At 41.5% G+C, this 20,848-nt stretch overlaps 1 protein-coding gene across 5 annotated transcripts; it reads right to left on the reverse strand.

The window, feature by feature from the left end:
* Positions 1-960: 960 nt before the first annotated feature.
* On the reverse strand, positions 961-20,132 carry scube2 (signal peptide, CUB domain, EGF-like 2). Of its 5 annotated transcripts, XM_047331675.1 has the most exons (24): positions 19,567-19,766; positions 19,422-19,429; positions 19,200-19,319; positions 18,729-18,854; positions 18,310-18,444; positions 17,262-17,387; positions 17,039-17,155; positions 15,896-15,985; positions 14,933-15,049; positions 14,665-14,787; positions 14,004-14,120; positions 13,727-13,849; positions 13,293-13,409; positions 12,080-12,169; positions 11,810-11,932; positions 11,014-11,181; positions 10,440-10,646; positions 5,671-5,841; positions 4,702-4,869; positions 3,697-3,858; positions 3,338-3,535; positions 3,109-3,261; positions 2,941-3,020; positions 961-2,196 (listed from the first exon to the last, which is right to left on the reverse strand). In XM_047331675.1, the coding sequence occupies exons 1-24, from the start codon at positions 19,614-19,616 to the stop codon at positions 2,050-2,052; spliced, it is 3,036 nt and encodes a 1,011-aa protein (XP_047187631.1). In that variant the 5' UTR covers positions 19,617-19,766; the 3' UTR covers positions 961-2,049. The 5 variants fall into 5 exon arrangements, with proteins under 5 accessions (XP_047187631.1, XP_047187629.1, XP_047187630.1 ...); XM_047331673.1 differs by lacking the exons at positions 19,422-19,429; positions 19,567-19,766 and adding an exon at positions 19,834-20,132 and having other exon boundaries at positions 19,200-19,316; XM_047331674.1 differs by lacking the exons at positions 19,422-19,429; positions 19,567-19,766 and adding an exon at positions 19,834-20,132 and having other exon boundaries at positions 10,440-10,643.
* Positions 20,133-20,848: the final 716 nt, after the last annotated feature.

Raw genomic sequence — 20,848 nt, forward strand, 5'->3', positions numbered from 1 at the left:
CTGCTCATGTTGGGTTAAAGATATAATGATTGGATAATGTAACGAATAACCAATCGACTGGGTTTTGATTGCGTATTTAAACGTATAGTTTAACAATTAATCAATTAGATTTGATAAACTCTGAGAAAACTGTGGACTACCCATAGAATCAGCACTACACTCCGCTCCTGCTGGTGAGTATTTGTAGTTAAAACGAACGCACCCTTCGGTTCGACCGACACTGACTGTAAACAGTCGGAAAACTATGGTCCGCGGACAAAAAGAGGACCAGCAGATTATCAGTTGTGAAGCACAGTGTTGAACAGGGACAGCAGATAAGTAGACATTTGTGAATTTGTTATATATAATATAATGATAATAATGTATAATATAATAATATAATATACAGAATACAATCCTTGTCTTTTTTTTTTACATTTCCAACTTTTCATACTACTTCAACTGCTCCTTCATACATGCCAGAAATTCAGTTTAGTTTCAGCTTGAGCTGAAGGCAGCAGCCCCCCTGCAATTTCTTCAGAAAGTCAAGAAAGTAGTTTAGTCGACAGGTATGCAACATAAAATTCTTATTATTATATTTGTTAATTAATTTTTAAATCAAATGGACCAAACATTTGATGTTTCCCACTTCTTTGATGTAAAAATGTACTTATTAACTTTGTGTTAACATAATGGTGACTTTAATATTTTCGGGGGGTCTGTAAAGTTTATTGGAAAAAACAAGATACATTTAGAAAATAAAAGGCAGATTAATCAGTCATGAAAATATTGTTTCTTTACTCCAGCTCAACTTGCTATAACATTAAAATGTGGATTAATAAAATGCATGGATTGATACAATATCAATTTTTTATTGTGTGTGTGTGTGTGTGTGTGTGGGAATGAAATGCAAACAATTTAAAAGCTCTGTTTTGTGCGGAAAAAAAATTAAAAGTGAGGCAGAGAAATAATAACATAAAATAAGTTTCCTATCTTTATTTACAGCATATTAGATGTACAAAAACAATAAAAATATACATACATGTATCATCTAAGACAGGTGAATAGCTCACTTCTATTTTACAGGACTTTGTTTCTTTTCACGGACTCTGACCTTAATATTGTTCAGTTTCTCAAATCACATCACTCCCAGTTCTCAGACTCTGCAGAGTTATCTTTGGTTGCTAGTTCATAATACAAAACATACTGATGCATACTGGTGTGTCGTTTTGCTGAGGCAGCTGATGTCTCATGAATACATGAAAACCACTGTCAGTCTTTTTTTCAGAACAGTAGCACTCTTTCAAACACCATGGAATATCAAATATATTGGCCACCAGCAATCCCAGCTATACTGTCAAAATGTATGTAGTTGCTACATTACATTAGCATTTCACCTAAAACCTTTTTACATCATATACAACAAATTCATCAGAATAATTGCTTTTGTGGTGCCACTACTTCTTTAGTAGTGCTAATTTTCCCGAGAAAACATTTGTGCTATACTTGTTTCTGTCATTTAGCAGGATTTCTGTCGACAACTCATTTCTACCTGTGAAAGTAGCCTAAGTTAAAACTACATACAGTGTCACTGGCATTCAGTATATATACTGTATTTGCTCTTTTTATTACAACGCTATCAGCAAAAGTCTCATAATGTTGGCACGTACATTATTTTGCAATATTAAAACACAGACTTTAAATTTAAATCCTGAGATGGTGACTTTAAAATCGAAAGGAGGGTATAAAGCCATTACAATTCTTCTGCTGCTAATTAAAACATGCCTCCCAATTTCCAAACAAAGGGAAGAGATGCTCTTTTCATTTCTGAAGATGTTGATCTAGGCTCTGCGCCACTTCACTTGATCATTTTCTCCCTGGCTTGTCTACCTCCCCTTAAGGATCAGTTTTATCAAGTGTGTCGTCCACTCTCACTCACTCCGTGTGAAAACAGTAAACTACAGAATACTCTTAAAGGGATCAGTAAAGAAATAACAACGACAGATACTGTGGCCAGTATCTAAGCTAAGCTTATCACGAAAAAGCCAGAAACTGGGGTGGGAACCTTTCTTAAGGGCGGAGGAATCTCAGGACCTTGGAACGCAGGAAGCGGATGAAGGATTTAGGGAACATCTCTCTTGATTCTTGAGCTGTATAATTGAAGAAGTTCTGTGGGTGAGCCAGCACGTCGAACAACGCCTTCATGAGCTTCTTATCCTGGAGAGAAGAAGTATTGCTTTAATGGAAAGTGAACGCTTGCAACAACAAGAAGAAAAACACAGCCAGCACAAGCAGTAGCCTGTATTTCTACATATGTCCAAAAGAGGGCGCTACATACTCACTGGATCCAAATACAGAGGCTTCACAGCTACACACACCAAGCATTGAAGGGAAGTATTGACAAAATAACTAATATTGTTAGGAACTTAGTTGGGGCACCGTGGTGGACTACAGGTTTTCTTTTTCTTTTTTTATTTTACATAGTAGCCATAATGTAATTGGTTTGATACTGACCTGTGTCGCTTGTTCTTCACTGCTGTCTGTTCTCAAATAAAAGTGTACAAAAAGTACCTGTTTTCCTTCTCTCCTTTTCTTTGTGTATTGTATATTTTTTTTTTTTTTGGTGGACATACTGTATGGATGGGTATGGATGTCAGGGTGTAGAGTTTTGTCTTCTTGGTTTGTAAAAGAACAGAGAAGGTAATCAAATATTTTCTATAAATTGCTATTTTCATTTCATATGAATATTTTTATACTTGTTGCATGATTTGACATTTCTTCACATCTAAATTTCCCTCAGGATCAGTGAAGTGTCTGTCTGTCTTCTATCTATCTGGCCGGTCTTCATTATACATTACAAACTTCCTACTGAACTGTAGAGCAAATTAGAAAAACTCAACGCAAAAACATAAGTGCTCTTTTGTTAAACATTTGTATCGAACAGATGTAAAACATATTTACCTTGAGAATTTCCTGGTGGTTCTCTGAAGCGTATAATCGTCCGTCTCTCACTATGTCTTCTATTAACTCTTGGTAGTCCTCTGAAAATAAATAAAGTTCATTAGTGTGACAATCAGTAACAATTAGAGGCTGCAAGATAACATCTACAAAACATTGTTTTTCTTCTACCATCATATGTCACATATGGGACCTGGAAGCCTTTCCCACTGTTTCCCTCGTTGGACCTGAACTGTATCCAGAGCCTCTTGGAGCGGGAGGTGAAAGCGATGGGACGTTCGTACGTCTGACAAGTCTCGTAGGTTGTCACAGAGTTGGACAGAGCTGTGAAGGACAGTGTTTATAGTTAGCTTATATACTGTAACATGTCTGCTGTTTAAATGAATGAGTTAAAACTCACAGCTCTTTCTCATTACTAAGTAGTCTCCACACTCATCCTCAATAGGCAGGAAGATTTCTGGGACAACAATAAGGATCCTGCGTTTGGGCGGAGGGTTGATGGTCCAAGTGCATTCAACATTGGCTGGATAGTTCCCCGGGTAGTTGGGGGACTCGATGAAACCTGAAAAATCTCCCAGCTCTCCTCCACATTGTCGGTCTGAAAAGAGACACAGTTGTGTCAAATACATTTTTTTTGGGGGGGGGGGCGGGGTATTTGATACGGCAACATGAATTATCTGGAGATTAACCCCGAAGTGCTGCTGTATTTTCTACATGTGTGTGTGTTTCAGAGACATTACTGTGTAGAGACATACATACTTTTGCATTGCATGATATGCGTTGAGCCGTCAAAGTCCGTGGTAGTATTTCCAGGGCAGGCCACACAGTAGTTCTGGCCAAACTCCCCTTGATATGTGCCCATTGGACAGCGGATGCAGCGGTGTGTGCTGGTGTTGTAGTAATGTCCTGGGGAACACTGGACTGCAGGAGCCAAGGACAGTGATAGGGGGCTGTTAGTTGATATTATTCTCCCACTATTCACTGCTTATGTTTGCATCTCTAAAATGTCTGTTTTTAATGATTTTAGATCACCTTAAAGATTACATGCTATATAGTGGGTTAAAAAAATCACCTGTCATGTTGTGCTCTGACATTTCTGGGATTAGATATAACAATTGTTTTCAATTATATTCAAACTGAAACCATAACCTTTCCGATTTGCGCTTGAAAGTGACATACACAAGGTGTGTAGTTTTAAACAAACTGTACAGACAATTAGACAGCACCAGAGGGCAGCAGAGTTTTTTCATCAACTCATAAAAGAGATCTATACATTGTCAAGTCAGGTGAAAAAAAGAGGACTCTTTTTTTTTTAACTTCATGTAATACATCTGACAGGTCTTCATGAACATTCGCAGATCCTAAAGAACCATCAAATGCATCCACTTATCTTAAAACAATAGACACAAAACTAAACTGGAGTTGCTGGGTTGCCATGACCATACCTGGAACTGACATGTGTCCTGGGTATTCCAGTCACAAGTGGGCAGGCCTAATTTGTCAATGTGTGTGTGTGTGTGTGTGTGTGTGTGTGTGTGTGTGTGTGTGTGTGTGTGTGTGTGTGTGTGTGTGTGTGTGTGTGTGTGTGTGTGTGTGTGTGTGTGTGTGTGTGTGTGTGTGTGTGTGTGTGTGTGTGTGTGATCTCAAATCGTGTACTAGGAGCTTCCACACTTGTTAAGAGGTGATCGGATCATCAGATATGGATGTTAATACCAGGTCTGAATGAGGCTGTTTTCACCCTACAGACACATATGACGTTCACACCTTTGGTCTCACACTCCTGAAAGGTAACTGCACCACTGCGCTTGGTGACCAAGTTCCCTCCACAATGGAAGCAGGAGGTGCGGCCCACCTCTGGCTGGTACGTTCCCAGTGGACAGGGCAGGCAGGGGATGAAGCCATCATGAGAGTATTGACCTGGGGAACACTGACCTTAACACACACACAAAAAAGGTCAAGTCAGAGTATGAACTCAGAACTGCAGCACTTGGATTAGCTATTTTCAGAAACCTTTAAAAATGTGGTACACATGAAATTACAGAGAAATACTACCCTCCCTTCCATTAAGATAAGAGTCTGCAACAAAGCTTAAGCAAAGGTTATTGGAATGACGCCGTCTCCAAGTGCACCACCTCTTGCACACTGTATCTTTTGGGTGACTAATGCAAACTAGGTGCCAGTGGGAGTCTGCTGATAGCATTTCTTGTTTAGTCTGTCAGAGGAGATGGGATCAGGGATTTAGCCCCATAGTGTGTGCGATAACAGCCCAAGAGGAGACCAAAACATGGTGGCTCCTTCAGCTTTTATTCAGCCGAGTTCACGTCTTTCAATTCAATTACATCTTTCAAATCTGCGCTTGAGCTTCTTTGGCTTTACACAGAGCAGAACATCAGCAAGGGAGAGATCTGTATCAAGGCACCATCGCTTCCTGTGTGGCTCATATTCACAATGCAGTTATTTACATTTTCGCCTTTATTTGCTCAAGATGTGATATCATGTTTCTTTGGCTTATTTTCATTTTTTGTGTCATATCTAACTACTTTTTTAAGGGCTGTGAAATATGCACTATTCTCATTACAATCATTCAGTCTGATGACCTGAGGTACAATACATTTTAAGTATTAGTCATACATATGAAGACATACCAGTTTAATTATATACTAAAAATCACGCCGGTAACTGTCCTCATTTAATTTTTAATGATAACTCCTATCTGAACACAGAGAGACTTACCTCCACACTCAGACATGTTTCGAGCTCCGACCACCTTCGAGACTTCCCTTCCTTCGGGTCCAGGACAGACCTCACAAGACATCCGTCCCTCCTCGCCCTGATACGTCCCAGCTGGACACAACACGCACCTTCCCTGGTCTCCGTCATAGTAGGTACCAACACTGCATCTCACTGACAGACAACACGGGAAAGACGTCAAGATAGATGAAAGGTGAATCCAACAATTATTTCTTTGTAGCAAGAAACACAAACACGCACACGTTTCACCAGGGAATTATCAAGCTTGTGGTTGTTCGTCATATCCCCATGCTGATAGTTCTACATATCCATTATTCTCTCAAAAAGAATACTGTCATCAAGTGGAAACAAATTTAATTAGTTAAGGGCGGCGAAATCAAAGATTTTCCTTCAGAAACAAAAAACAAACACTTAAGACACTCACAACAGACTGACGTGTGTGTGTGACCTTGTAATTTACACCAATTTGGGAGACAGATCAGATCAGACGACAAAAACCATAAGAGGGGAGATAGACGGCGTAAAACGCAGACATGAATCAACAAACACAGCGGCATGCCCTCTGGCTACACATAATCAAACAGCCCTAACCACACTGTATGTTTACGCTGTAAATGCAGCAGCTCAACTGCATGACAAGACCATAAAAGTAAAGTAACCCAGACTTCATCAGCTGCCTCTTGAGTGTAAATCAAACAGAACCGTGTGCACACTTGAAATGGATAAACACAATGAAGAGCAGCCACTTGATTATTCACCACCCATAACACATTAAAGATATTAACGGTTTCCGCTCAAATGATCTACCAGTTGACACTTTTGATGGATTTACATGAACCACAAATCTGTGCGTGACTTCTTTGAAGGTTTAGGACTTGTAACCAGGACTACAACTCGACAACTAGTCGTAAATGTTCATAAGACACAGTCATTGTTGAGAAAATATAAAATCGTGTGAGCCAGAAAGGAGATTTATATAGATCGTCTGTGTGTTTTAGGTTATGATTGAATTAATAACCATTAAATAGAAACTGTTTAATAATACAATGTCATTTTATCAAATAATGTAAATGTTTACATACAGAATTAACTTTACAAGGCCATCAACAATCTCAATCAAAACGTTTCCAAACTGTAGACTGCTCTGCGTCTACACCAAACCAGGCTCAGTCAGCTTCAACTAGCTTTTAAGACTGTACATCATTATGTTTTCAAAAGGAAATGCAGCACTTTACAGGCCTCTAAGATTGAATTTGTATCTCAATACTAAATTTCTAGGAACAAATTTCTCTCATTCAGCAAAACATTCAAGTAGAAATTGGGTTTTTATTTTTAGAATCAAGTCTTGCCTTTCCTTTGAGGCCAAAAGTAGACTTGAATGTCTGTGTTGGAAAATAGCGATGTTATATACACTCATGCATCCTCACAATTATTGCCTATTAAAGAGGTTTATCACAGAACTAAATTGCATTTAATTGTTTCTAAAATGATTTGAAATGACTTGGGGGCCGGCTCATGTGGCAGGAGATGTTTTGACCTCTTTTTGCCCCAGTTTGATCCCTGATGTTGATGACTTGTGACAAACATCTGATTGATAATCTTGATATTTTTTTATTCATTCTTTAACTTCATTGATTTGCTCTATGTTCAATGACTTCAACCGTGTAAATTGTGCAGCTGCCTGTCTCATCCAGGGCACAAAGAGATTTTGTCAATGAGACTTTTCCTGGTTAAACAAAAGTTAGGTTACATAAAATGAATTGCTTTACATTACCAAAGTAGCATTATTGAATAAAGTTAATAAACAAATCCATAGGGTGATGTGTGTGCAAACCCCCATATTAACCTGTTCAAATGCTTTTGCAAACTGACCTAATACAGCCATACAAAATCACTGAGACAAAAGAGCAGCAGCCTTCTTTACAGCTGCCTTTGTGCCCCACATCTGACACATCATAGTACGACATCGCTGCGCATCAGGGAGGAACTTTTAATTCCACCATAAGCACCCTCACCTCTTTTAAAAGGCAAACACAGAAACGAATCAAAGAGGTTATTTCCCTTTATCTCACCAAAGCACAAAGGCTTGATTAAAAGGGACTAAAACACCGTTTTGCTTTGGTTCCTCCCATTCAGAGTAATGCCTGTAATTAATTTGGGAATTACTGCGTCTGTCTGATGGTCTTAAGAACTTGACTTGAAAACTGAAGCTGATCTCACACAAGAATAAATCAATGAATTCCTGAGGCTTTAGCATAAAATGTGCCTCAGTTAAGCTGTTTGTAAGTAGAGAATCCACTATCTCAACACACAAAAGCTGCATGAAGATCCATTATATGTAGCACAGCAAATAAGTTAGATTTCCCCCTAAAAGCAAGAAAATCGAATTCTCTCAAGAGCAGTTCATTTTTTGGAGCCCATTGTTTATTCTTAAAGACCACGAGGAGCCATCATTGCATTGTCCTCTAACAGCTTTTATTTGACAGAGGGAAGCAGTGAGAGAAGAGAGAGAGTGAGAGTGAAAGAGAAAAAAACCTTGAAGCCTTTCAAATGCAAAGAGCGGTTCTATAGAGTCCTCGAATTGATGGCCCCAAAGAGGTTTAAAAGACCTTTCACCTCTATTCAAGTCCCCAGTCTTTGCCTACTTGATGACATAGGAAAACACTACGGTATCACAGTGGTTAGAAGCTGAACCCAATAAAAGGGGTCAGGTTGCCGAATCCCCCCATTCTGCTCGGCCCAATCGCTGCTTGCGCCCATCAAGCAGGGGCCCAAACAGCTGATGCTAATTGATTCCCATGGTGCGGCTGAAGTCAATTCTCTTTAGCAGTTTAGTTGCTGGGGGTCATGCAAAGTGGCCCCAGCTTGGGGGCAGGGGGGACACAGCACTCAAACTGCCAGCTTGAATCAACAGCACTTCCTAAACATCTTCAATGTTAAAACAAACATGCAAACAAGTCGACTACAACGGTCAAACAGACTTGAGCGCGTGGACGTGCACCGTTCACAGCATCTCTGGATCTGGATCGTACCTGCTGCTGTCCCTTCTGCTTTTACTTTTCATATAAATAGTATGTATTCTGATGCACTTACATGCTGAGTGCCGAGAAAAAAGATTAACAGCGCAAATAAACAACCGAAAAACAACATGATTATGCAAGTAATAAGCTTTATCATCTATGATTTCACAATATATATATACAATTCATTTAGAGACAGAGACAATGTCCTGGATTACAAACTGATGCAAACAGTAACCCAGACACATCACGGATTCAAAGGGGACAAATGACCAAAGGTGAAAGCATAGTTTCTCCAAATGCACAGGAGGCTGTGTTGTCGTCCCTCTGAGGCAGTGAGAACAGGCCCCAAATGGGCTTTTCAATGGAATGGGCACACTGAAAAGGACTAAACTGCGCTCCGAGCTAAGCCAGAGGAGGGGAGGAGGGGGAAAATATAGCTCCTTTAAAGAGCTGGAGGTTAAGAAGAATGCCTTTCAGCCCCCCCGCCTCCGCTCCCAAATTACATGTCTACACCCCTGCCATGGCCAATAGACTGCTTAATGTTGACCTGAAAGCGTAGCGGGGGAGTTAAGGAGTCAAGACACTCAAGACCCGTGTTAGTGAAAAATGTAATGCACAGGAGCAATTTAGGCTAAAACCTTGGAAGTGCAGATGAACAACCACAACAATTTTGATGGAAACATGGATGTACTGTAAATATAAGGCTGATGATGTGTAAGGTTGATGATTTTCTTTCAACAAACTCTGTGTCAGGAAACTACAGAACAGCTATGGCTTCAGGCTTGTTTGTTTTGGTTTCCAATTAAAGTGCACAGAACAATAAGACAAATGGGAGGTTCAAAAGGGAGGAAACCAAAATATTGAACATACTGAAAAGTGTATGTGAGGTTTATTAAAGAGATCTGGGTCTTCATCAGCTTCAGACGTCTTGAACAATGGTGCTAGACGTGCATAAACCAAACAAAGCGTTTACTGACTGAATAAATATTTACACATCTCAGCGGAAGAAAGGCACCAGCTTCCTCTCACTGATATTAGGAGAAATGAGGGCGTGCGGCAGGCAGAGAAACTTACTATGAGGCCCCAAACTAGGGGCACACGGTCCCAACAGCCAGAAAAAACACATGCCAACCTTCAGCTCTCTAACTCTGACAGAGTGTGGTCGAATTTAATGAACATTTTCTCCATCACAAGTTGTATATAAAACACGAAGCGGGAGGCAACACCCAACAGGGGACCTGCCTTCTGCACCACGTTATGCTCTTATCCGATGGAGATGCTGGAAGATCTCACGGCTCGGACGACCAACAACAGTCTCTCTGTTCTTCCATGCCAGCTCGCTCTCCCCTCCAACAAGCTCATTACAGCATGTCTGCAAACCAAATATGGCACTCATCTGGCCAACACCTGCTTCAAATCCAATCATTAAACCGGCTTGTCTAAATATATCTCACTGGCATGGACCATTTCAATTACTTAAAGTCAGGACTGTGCGTCTACTGTGTGCATAGGGCCTACCCACAGCCATTGCTGCCTTATTAGGCGTAACACAAAGTGGTTGGATCGTTCCTTTCGAGGGATAAAAATCATCAAAACCAAAAGCAGAGCAATGTGTAAAGTAGAAGCGATGTCTGGCTGAATTGTGCATGTCCCAAACTAAACCTTTGTGTCTGTTTTGAATGACAAGATTACCTGAATGACGAAGTAAACAGAAAAAACATTACTCACCACATTTCCTGCCCATCAGCACCTGTGCTCCCACACAGTGTCCTGCCAGTTCTGCTGGCTGGTCTGGATTCTTGGATAGTTCGTAGTCAGACCCAGCAAAGTGGAGATGGAACTGTTCCCGGTTGATGGACTTCCTCAGGGTCCTGATGGTCTTCCTGAGTCGCTTCTCTGAGCGTCGGCGCACACAGTTCAGGTCACAGCTCTCTGCTGAGAAAAGCACTTGATACCACAACTGTTTCCAGTGCAAAATTCCATCTTACACACTGATAGAAAACTGTGAATTCATGCCTGGATGCCCACATGCTTACCCAGGCATTCACATAAAAAAAAACACACTCAGGGAAGGAACACTCTTGGCCACCATTCACCATAGAAATCATAAAAATAAAAAATAAAACACTTTGACCTTGCGCCCCCAAACCCAGAGCACACCACCACCAGAGCCACGTCAAAACAGGAGATACTTTAACAGTTTGGTTTGATTAGTAACGAGCAGACAGCAGCGAAAGAAAGAGGCGGAGGATCAGGAAACAAAGATCACAGGCAGGCAGGAAGTGCAGAGAGACCAACCAACCTGTTACCTCCTCTTGGTTCACATCCAGCTCAAACTCAGCTGTAATCGAGGAGCCGTCCTCGTCACCAGCTTTCCTGCCGTGGCGGCTGCGTGTTCGCTGTCCGGACGAGGTGCAGCGCAGGCTCACGTAGCTGAATTGGACATTTTCGGTGAAGAAGAACCTGCTATCTGTGGACACAGGTAACAACCGTCCGCCCACATCCACGCCACCGCCAGCAGACACACGCACACAACACACACACAAATGCACAAAGGTTAAACAAAGTCACAGATCACATGAAGGAAAACTTGGAATTGTAATCATTTTGATTTAATATTGGAATTTGGTCTTATTTTTTTAAAAAAGGGATGCGATGTTACTATGATAATTTCCTTTATTTGGAACAACACAATGTTAAAAGCCATGCCAAAACCCTTTGGAGAGGCAAAATAATCCTACAGTCGGAACTCCTTTTGATTGATAGCTCGGTCAGACCTGACTGAGAAGCATGCTATGGCTAATTACATCCTCCCCTGTCACTGCCATTCAAAGTGCTGCGCTGAGACATTCAAGAAACTCAAAACCACATCACTCTCCCCACAAATTTCTTTCGCATTTGCCTTTGGTTTTGGTTTTTGGTTTACAGCCTTTCAGGTCTGCTTTATCTTCCAAAGATTGTGGCTTTATAAGCTGGCAGTTCTTGGTAAACCCAATATGTTCTTTTAACCAGTACCATCCAGAAGCTGCAATTTGTCTATCTCTAATCTGTCTTGTGTTTAGAGTTTTGTAAGGGTTTTTGTGTGGCAACCTCTGTACCTGAGTGTGCTGAGTTCAAGCTCTCCTTGAGTTTCTCCTGACTTCGTTTTAAGTTGCACTTCCCAGTGCCAGACTTAAAAGTGGCTGTGGTTTTAATGCGTGGAACACTGGCCATTTCTGGACCTGCGGGAGAGAGGAACGGAACTCTTTTCATTTCAATCTACGTATATATATCAACCGATGACAAGGAAAGCCCAAATTGTTCCTGAGTTACGGTTTTGTGTGGCGGAGCAGAAAGATAGATGTAAATCTGTGATGTTTTGTACTTGCCCAAGCAATTCAAGCCACTGTTGTTCTTTTGTGCGTCAGCCAAGCAGGGCAATGGCATTCCACAGGTCACCGTGTAGGAATCCTCCGTCCCTAAAAGTTGGGGCCACAAAAGCCGAGTAAGAGAGCAAACAGGAAGCATGTAGGAACACGAAAAAGTATCTCTGCAGACTGATGCCGACGACTGTTCACAGAACGACAGTACAAGAACAGCTTAATTTACTGACTGATTATTTTTCCATTAGCATGCTTTAGCCAACCATCACTTTTCTAAAACATAGCTGCATCAGGATAAACCTGACCTGTCCTGTGCCGTGTTGTTTGGGCCTCATCAAGCCCAAAATGTAGTTACGTACTTGACTCGAGGCGTGTCATCAGATGAGCTAACTGATCTTATTAGTCACTATACAAATGGTATAGGGGCCTCATTGTTTACTATGCTTTGTCAGACCCTTGTTGACTTCCATTCATCTCTGTTTCAAGTTAACAGGAGAACCAAAGATCACCACAAACACCTCAAGTTAAATTTAAGATCGCCTTTTATCGAAAATGACTAACTGACTTTGGTAGATATGTCAGCACTTTCTGCAGCCACTTCACAGCCACCTTTGCCTGTTGTAAGCCAACTGTTAAGTTTTGTTCCAATTCCAGTTCAGTGTTTTCAGAGGAAAAAAAATTGCACCAGTATCATGAACTTGATATTACCTTTTAGGTAGCCACAGCACAGCAGCAGCTTAAAAGATGTTTAGTGGTGGACTGACTAAGACCTCTGGAACGCGACAAAGGTTAGCCATTGAGAGCTAAATTGGAAAAGTTGGTCTACATTTCAATATTTCTGCACATTTAGTTTGCAGTATCTCTACATTCCTGTTTTACATATTGCAATAGAGAAAATGAGTTAATTACGAACTACCATGAAAGAGGGAGCAGAACACTGAGAACACAGTGATGTTTTTGTTTGTCGGATGAATACCAAGAGCAGGAAGATACGCAGGAGCATAACAAAACTGACTGTGATTCCTGTGCATTGTGTGCACAGTCATTCTGCAGGTCGGCTCTGGTTGATGAGATTGGATATGAGTAACCTTTTCCTGTGCAGTACTCATCTTCTGGATATTACAATGTCACTTGACAAGGTCTATAGACTACGTCTAATCACACAAGATCATGAGGTACGTAAATTGTGCTGTGTGGAGACAGGGCTCAACCAACTCACCACTGCTGATGTGAACTTGGGACTGGCATGTCAGGAAGCAGCGGTCCCCTCCCTCTTGCTTACTACAGTTCAAGGTGGGTTTAGAGGGGGGTTTCGCAGGTGGTAAACCCTCAGCCTCTAGATAGAAACCACAACAAAACTCAAGGGTAAAAAAGAACACGTTTGCTTGTAACAAATGAGGTGGAGGCACATGAAGATTAGGGCACAAAAGGTCCCACATCCGGACTGCACCACCAGCAGTGTAGAATCTGGGATGTTTTACTCAAACACAAGAAAACCAAGTGACAGAGAATTAAAGAGAAAAAATGAGAACAGAATTCAAAGTATCTCCTGTTTTCGTCCCCCGAGTTTTGGTGCAAGATGTGGGATGTCATACAATCTTTGCGCATATGTTCCAGCGACAGAACAACAGCACTCAACAGATGCCAGCTTACCAATGCAGTCCTTTTTGTTCCAGTGCAGCTTATAGCCAGGATGGCAAAAGCATTCAAATCCACCCATGGTGTTCTCACAACCCTGCTCACAGCCGCCATTGTTCACACTGCATTCATTTATATCTGAGACGGAAAAAGGGAAAATCATTATGATAATTACAGGGTCCATTTCTCCACTACATCAGTGAGCAAGTGCTCACATTTGTAAGCCTTTTAGCACTTGTGTGTTACGCTCAAGTTGTTATGTATAACTCCCTCCACCTAACTTTAGTCTCACCTCCACAGTGGGCCAGTCCATACATGGTGTAGCCTTTGTTGCACAGACATTGAAAACCACCGGGGGAGTTCACACACGTGTGATCACATGTCCGCTCAAAAAAACACTCATCTATATCTGTAATCAGAATCAGACAGATGATATAATAGCAGGGCAGCCAGTTGCAATCTTCATCAGGAGGGATTTCCCACCCACAGACACACATAAGCATTTGATCCTGAATTTTCCCTCTCAGTGAAATGTGACGCGCACAGGCTGCTACACAGAACGCCACTGGATTTCAATCATAATAACATGTGAGAAAAAAGGCAATGATTCATTGAGACGGCTTAAAATATACTTGCATTAGGTAAGCATCATTTAAGGCATAAACTCTGATCCAAAAGTAAACAAAGGGGTAGTGCATACCATATTTTGAAAATATTGATTTATGTTTAATCAGTTTAGAGACTAAACTTTCACTTATTTGGACAAAAATAAGAGATTAGGATGAGAAAAAAGGGAGATTCCAACGAGAGGATGGTCATATGAGCAATGGATGTCACAAACATCTCGCTATGGCGGATTTACTTCAAGAACATTTATGCAGATAAACTTTGTTGCAACCTTCATTGAATTGTCCAGAGTTAGTGGTAAAGGAGGAGTCAGGAGTCATTTCTACCTTGGCAAGAACGTTCATCTGTCAGTAGCTTGAAGCCTTTTCTGCAGTTGCATTCGAAGCTGCCGATGGTGTTCCTGCAGAAGTGATCGCAACCGCCGTTGTGATGTTCACACTCGTCAATATCTGTGGGGAACAGGCAACATCCTGACAACACTTGAAGAAGACTTCTATACAAACACACAAAGCTGAATGGCAGCACCAAGAGACTCATGCTCCTCTCTATGGTGGATTTTTTTTTTTTTTTTTTTTTTTGGACTGCCAATCTGACCTTTGCATGTTTTTCCATCCGGCTGCAGTGTGAAGCCAACGGGGCAGCTGCAGCGCACGCCTGTGGATGTGTCCTTACAGGTGCAGTCACACCCCCCGTTGTTCACCGCACAGGTTTCTGAAATGACAACACACAGCATGAAATGTGACCTTCTTCCTTGTGGAAACAATGCCTTGTTGTTCCTCAATGTCAGATGTTAGAGCTTCGGTAAAGATAAGATAAGATAAGATTTTCCTTTATTCGTCCCACCATGGGGAAATTGGGGAAAACAGTTGGATTAAACATTGTGTGCTCAAAACACAGGAGAATCAATCAGTGTCATATTACAAATATACAGTTGCTTCTAAAGATTATTGTCTAAACTTCTTTGAACACTTGAGGGAATAAAACATAAAATTCATACTGTGTGATGTCTGTATGTATGCGTCTATAAAAAGACGCCAAATTTTAAACATGTATAGATACTGATGGAAACAGACAAATGAGGCTCTAAAGCATGGTCTGTAAAGTGGATAGCAGAGGACACTCACAGGTACATGTTGACATCAAGGCTAATCCTATAATTTGAATTATTTATGACACAGGACAAGATTCCCAGAGCTGTTGTGCTTGTGCCAGAGATATAATGTTTTTCATGTGGCGAGTCACCCAGAATCACACAACTGATAAATACTAACTATACAAGAAAAGTTTCACACACTGCCCTTCCAAAATGGAAGGAAAATGTGAAAAGTACCACACTGTCACAAATGCATGTTTTTCAGGGTGGAAGCTGGGGGCGAGGAAGTGAGTGCATAGTCATTTCACAGTTTGCTCCAAAGGCTGAGGAATGCATCAGTTTACTAGACATTACTCCTCTCTCCTGTTTGACACCCCTCAGTGGTTCCTGGCATCTCAACGCGCCGAAACGTAAAACAGAAATTCAAGCTGTTCGCCTCTGAATGTAGAACTGGTAATCGTTACCCATTAGCAGTCTTCGTTTGACCCGTTTGTCCACCTCAGTGAAGGATGTGGCGTTGTGGTCCGAGGACTCGGTGCTGGCTTCATCCCGTTCTTTAATACACACAAGAAATGATTAATAGTGGGTACGAAATTGGTACAGAAAATCATTACAACTGCCAAAATAACAGTTTAAGCACAGTTTCTTTCCTATTTACTTCAGCTCTGGGTGTTTGTGTTGGTCACAACTCGTGTTTACACTTGAGATATTCAGCTTGTAGTGGCTTGGCGCATGTCAGATAACAGATCAGTGAAGTGACTCTGGAGACAACGCAGCACTGATATGCCTGGACCTCACACACACACACACACACCGCTGCTGGAGGGAGAGGTATTACCCAATATCTGACAGTTGATCCTTTATCCCACATAACCATTGTGTGGAGAAATGCGTAACAAGGAAAACTGACAGAGAGAGATAGTTCCAGTTACTGTGTTTTCATCTGTTCATTCATCAACATAGCCTCTACATCACTAAAGACACAAAGTGTGAGCTGCTCCTGGAATGTGCACTCCCTGAGCTCAGGTCGAGTTTTGTTATATTCTGTACCAAAATTAATTTAAGGAAAAAATAAAAATAAATCAGAAACAAGAGCCTAGATCACGAATCATACCTTTGTCTCGTTTATATTTATGTTTTGTTCACTCATCAACTTTCCCCACAGCTTTAAACCACATTTCATCTTGCTCAGATCTCTTTTCACTGAGGAAGACTGTGGGATGTTGAAGAAGCTGGTCAGTGGACCTTAAATTAAAAACGACCACTTTAATGCTCGTCCGGGACACAATGTTTTTCATGGTTGCACCATTACATCAATCTGAAAAATTCTAGATATTTTGTGCACCACTTGAATAAAATTTTTGCAAATTCAGTCTGATGCATTTGATATCTTCCGAAACTTTTGGACCTCTTCAAAATTCTCAACAATGTTGTTTGGATTTGAGCAAAGTTTGCACCACATGCTGGTTGGATTAAAAGACAATGTGGGTACACCTATGGGAGGATTACCGTATGTTTTCAAAGGGTAATTTTAAAAATGGAAGTAATATGTCTGTTTGACGTCCCCTGTGTTGAGTAGCACCTGAGTCTACAAACAGAGCGCTTACCTACACATGACCTCCTATCAGGCTGCAGGGTGTACCTGAGGTGACACCTGCATATGGGACCGTTCTCCGTGTCCTCGCAGGTGTGCTGGCAGCCTCCGTTGCCATGGTTACAAGTTACTGCAGGGTCAACAACATGCAAGCATGAGCCAAATAGTTAGTGCAACATTTTGTAGCCCAGGTAGGTGTGTAGTGAGAAGTTAGCGCCATGCCACCGAGCACGTACAGATGCAGCCCTTCTGGTTCCTGGCCAGCTCGAACCCTGGACGACACTCGCAGGCCACGCCTCCCTTGGGTGTCTCTTTGCAGATGTGGGCACAGCCGTGCTCCTTATTCATACAGTTGAGGCCCTCTGGGAGAGAACGAGCGAGAGAGGTACACAATGAAACTCTCCTACAGTGACTGACGGGCTACACACAAAAGCACACATAGTGAGAGATTAGTCTGGCTTCCTCAAAGACAATGATTGTTCTCAGGCCTTAAACAATTCAAACACATCAACCTGTGTTATTTTAAAAAAAAAATCACATCTAGAGAGGAAAAATACAAATGTGTGAGCAGACCAAAAGTTGTTCAAACGTTTATTCTTGGAAACTAAAGCTCTGCAAACTTGTTTGGTCTCTGCAACATACTCAATTATGCTTTGAGCTGAAAAATGAGATTATGAAACCTCATTTATATAGATGAGTCACAGCTGAGTGGATAGGTCCGCGGGATTTGAAAGGGTTGTCAAGACTCAATGAAGTGGAAAGTACTTGCATTTAAGTCGACTTCAGTCAAAGAGACAAAACAAAGGCATTTCAGACAAATCTGTGACACAGACCACATAGACCCGAGTGTTGCAGTTATTAACTTATTTTGTTCTCTGGGACTCAGAGATTCTTTTCCCACAGCATGTTGTTGCTGCGCATAAAAGCTCAGTGACGGGAGCCAGCTTGAATCTGTCACCACTCATTGTGCTGTCAGTCTTAGATTTGTATGTGAATATTGGAGAATTTGCTTGATAATTCTCTGTCCTTTTTTCATTGGCTTAATGCAATTAGCACATACAAGTGCAAACACAAATGATACAATCTCAAGCTGTCTTTTATAAATTAATTTGATATTAATAGGAATTTTATCTTCCTCCAAATATTTTAAGATTGCGGGAGGGCCACAGGATACCTTAAGTCATTCTGGGTTGTATTTTAGGTGCTTCACATCTGTGTTTGTCAAGCTAATAGATGCAGGTGTGGCTGCTGTTCACATAACAACCATGCATGCTCTACACTCACCCACAGAGCGGTGGATGCATGTGTGCTGGTTGTCACTGAGGAAGAAGCCGTCCTTGCAGCGACACTCGTAGCTGCCCATGGTGTTGACACAAGTGTGTTGGCACCCACCATTGTTGAACTTGCATTCATCCACATCTACAGGACAGTAAGTTGATTGCATTGATTAACAGTATTTATAAAACTCATCTGTTTCGTCCTGTTTACATTGCAAATGTAATCAAGGCATTTTTTTTAATTAAAATTTGACTGTAAATATTTATGAATCACTGCACAATCATAACCAAAACTGTTTCTATGAAGCTAAGGCTCAAGAAAATGAGAAATTTCCCAACCAGCCCACACAGACATGAACTCCTCACCATCAAGCTCCCCATCTGCCACGATGGGTCATGTGCTTAGGGGTCTTTAACAAATCTTACCTAGGCAGTTATGTCCGTCGTGTGCCAGGTTGAATCCATCATGACAGGTGCAACGATAATTGCCTGGGATATTGTTACACTCATGTACACAGCCACCATTGAACTCCAAGTCGCATTCATCGGTGTCTGTAAAGTAACACCACACAGATAAATGTTCACCTACTTATCAAAAGTCAAAATGCAAAATGTTTGTCTTGAGAACAAACACTTGGAAGCAAAGAGTTTTGGTGTATATTGTAAATTATATGGAGAATAAATGGCTGCAGATATCATACACTGGAATGATGCCACAGTACAATACTGTGATATCAACATTAAAAATATGTAGTTAATTTTAAAGATCTATCCAAATGTCACCTTGCATTAAAATATGTGCTAGAACATCCCAAACTCTGTGATCCCTCTCTGAACCTCAGACGGTTTTGATGAGCAGATATGAATGTTAATCGAACAAACCAACAAAGACATTACCTTCGCAGTGTTTCCCGTCTCCTCTAAAGCCTGCTTTACACGTGCACTTGTACGAGCCTTGGGTAGTCTGACAAATGGCATCGATGTGACAGCCATCACTTCCCTCTGCACATGGATCTGCTGAAATCCACACGGGTCTCAAAAGTCACGATAACCAAACCACATTCAAACTGTCCAGTAATTCAGATTGTGTGACATATACATCCAAATGTGAACTTTTACGTTTTCCCCTGTAATGTGACAGCATGCAAAAAAAAGAGAAAAAAGACAAGCGTCAACACAAAACGGTGTCGATTCAACTGCAAAACACACATAAACTTCCCAAAACTCATGGTAACAGTCTACAGCAGGCAATTTGAAAACTAACCTGGAAGTTAATAAGTTACATGCAAAACAAAGCGTGTCTGTCAAAAACATATTTGTGTGGGGAGCACATAAATTCCCACAGCGACATGTTACCCAGCTCCACTTTGAGAAACTAAAAGAACATTTAAAAGTCGCCAGTGGAGAAACAACAGGAGCGCACTCCCCAAAGCGTGCGTAAAGTAGCACTCTCCACGACTGGAAAACACAACACACACACACACACACACACACACACCAGCAGTCATGCACACACTCACTACCGTCCCACCTCGAATCTCTGGAAGCGCTGCGCTTTGGCGACTATTTAACAGGAGCAAAAACAAACAAAAGTCCCTTGCGGCCCAAATAGGTCCCATGGTGATATGATCCAGGTTTAGAGGTCTTCTCAAAAGGACGCGTACGCACTGGAGTCGTGACCGAGCGTCCGCCTCATTTTCATTCTAGCCTGTCAATCTGCCTCACAAGGGGCTTTTGAGAAGAGAAAAGAGTGAGTTAGTGTGTGTGTGTGTGTGTGAGAGTGTGAGAGAGTATGTGTGTGTGTGTGTGTGAAAGAGAGCGTGCGTGCGCGTACACGTGAAAGTGAAGAAAGAGCCGCGTCAAGTCAATTAGATACCCGACACGGAACCGGAAGCAGTACGATGGTACGTAAAACGCGACAACGTCGGGGCGACTGAAGAAGCTTTTATTTTTGAAGCCATGACCGGATGTTCCGTAAGATCGCTAGAGTAATTGAGGTATAGGCTCTGTAAACATGAAGCATGATGTCCGTTTTTTGATTGGCAATGTCACACTTCTGATATTATAACAATATAATAAAATGGCAGAATATGAGCGTTATAGCTACCTTAGCTACCCATTAGCTAACTGGCTAGTGCTGGAATAGCGCCGTTAGCCAAACAACGTCGTTGCTAGGCAACACACGTTTTGCAGTTATGGCTCTAATGCAATTTATCGACGTTTGTAAACTACGAGGAGTCGAATTGGGGAAAACCTCCACGTCGCGGCTTCAGGCCTGAGTCGGACACGTGGAAATGTCTGACACCGCCGAACAAACAATAACATAACCGGCAAAATGTTCGGCGATTGAGAAAGTTCTGAGGTCATTTTAGCAGAGACACTATATTCATGTTGTATCAGAGGCAATATAACCGTGTTCCTAAATATAGTACAACTTTAGCTAAAAACTTACAAACCAAAAAACAGTGACACACAAACTACCCTCCAAGTGCGTGATGTACATACCTCGTCGTTAAAGAAACGTGTTTTATGCAGCTCTTGCCCGC

This window comes from Scophthalmus maximus, chromosome 4, assembly GCF_022379125.1.
Source record: "Scophthalmus maximus strain ysfricsl-2021 chromosome 4, ASM2237912v1, whole genome shotgun sequence".
Classification (NCBI taxonomy): domain Eukaryota; kingdom Metazoa; phylum Chordata; class Actinopteri; order Pleuronectiformes; family Scophthalmidae; genus Scophthalmus; species Scophthalmus maximus.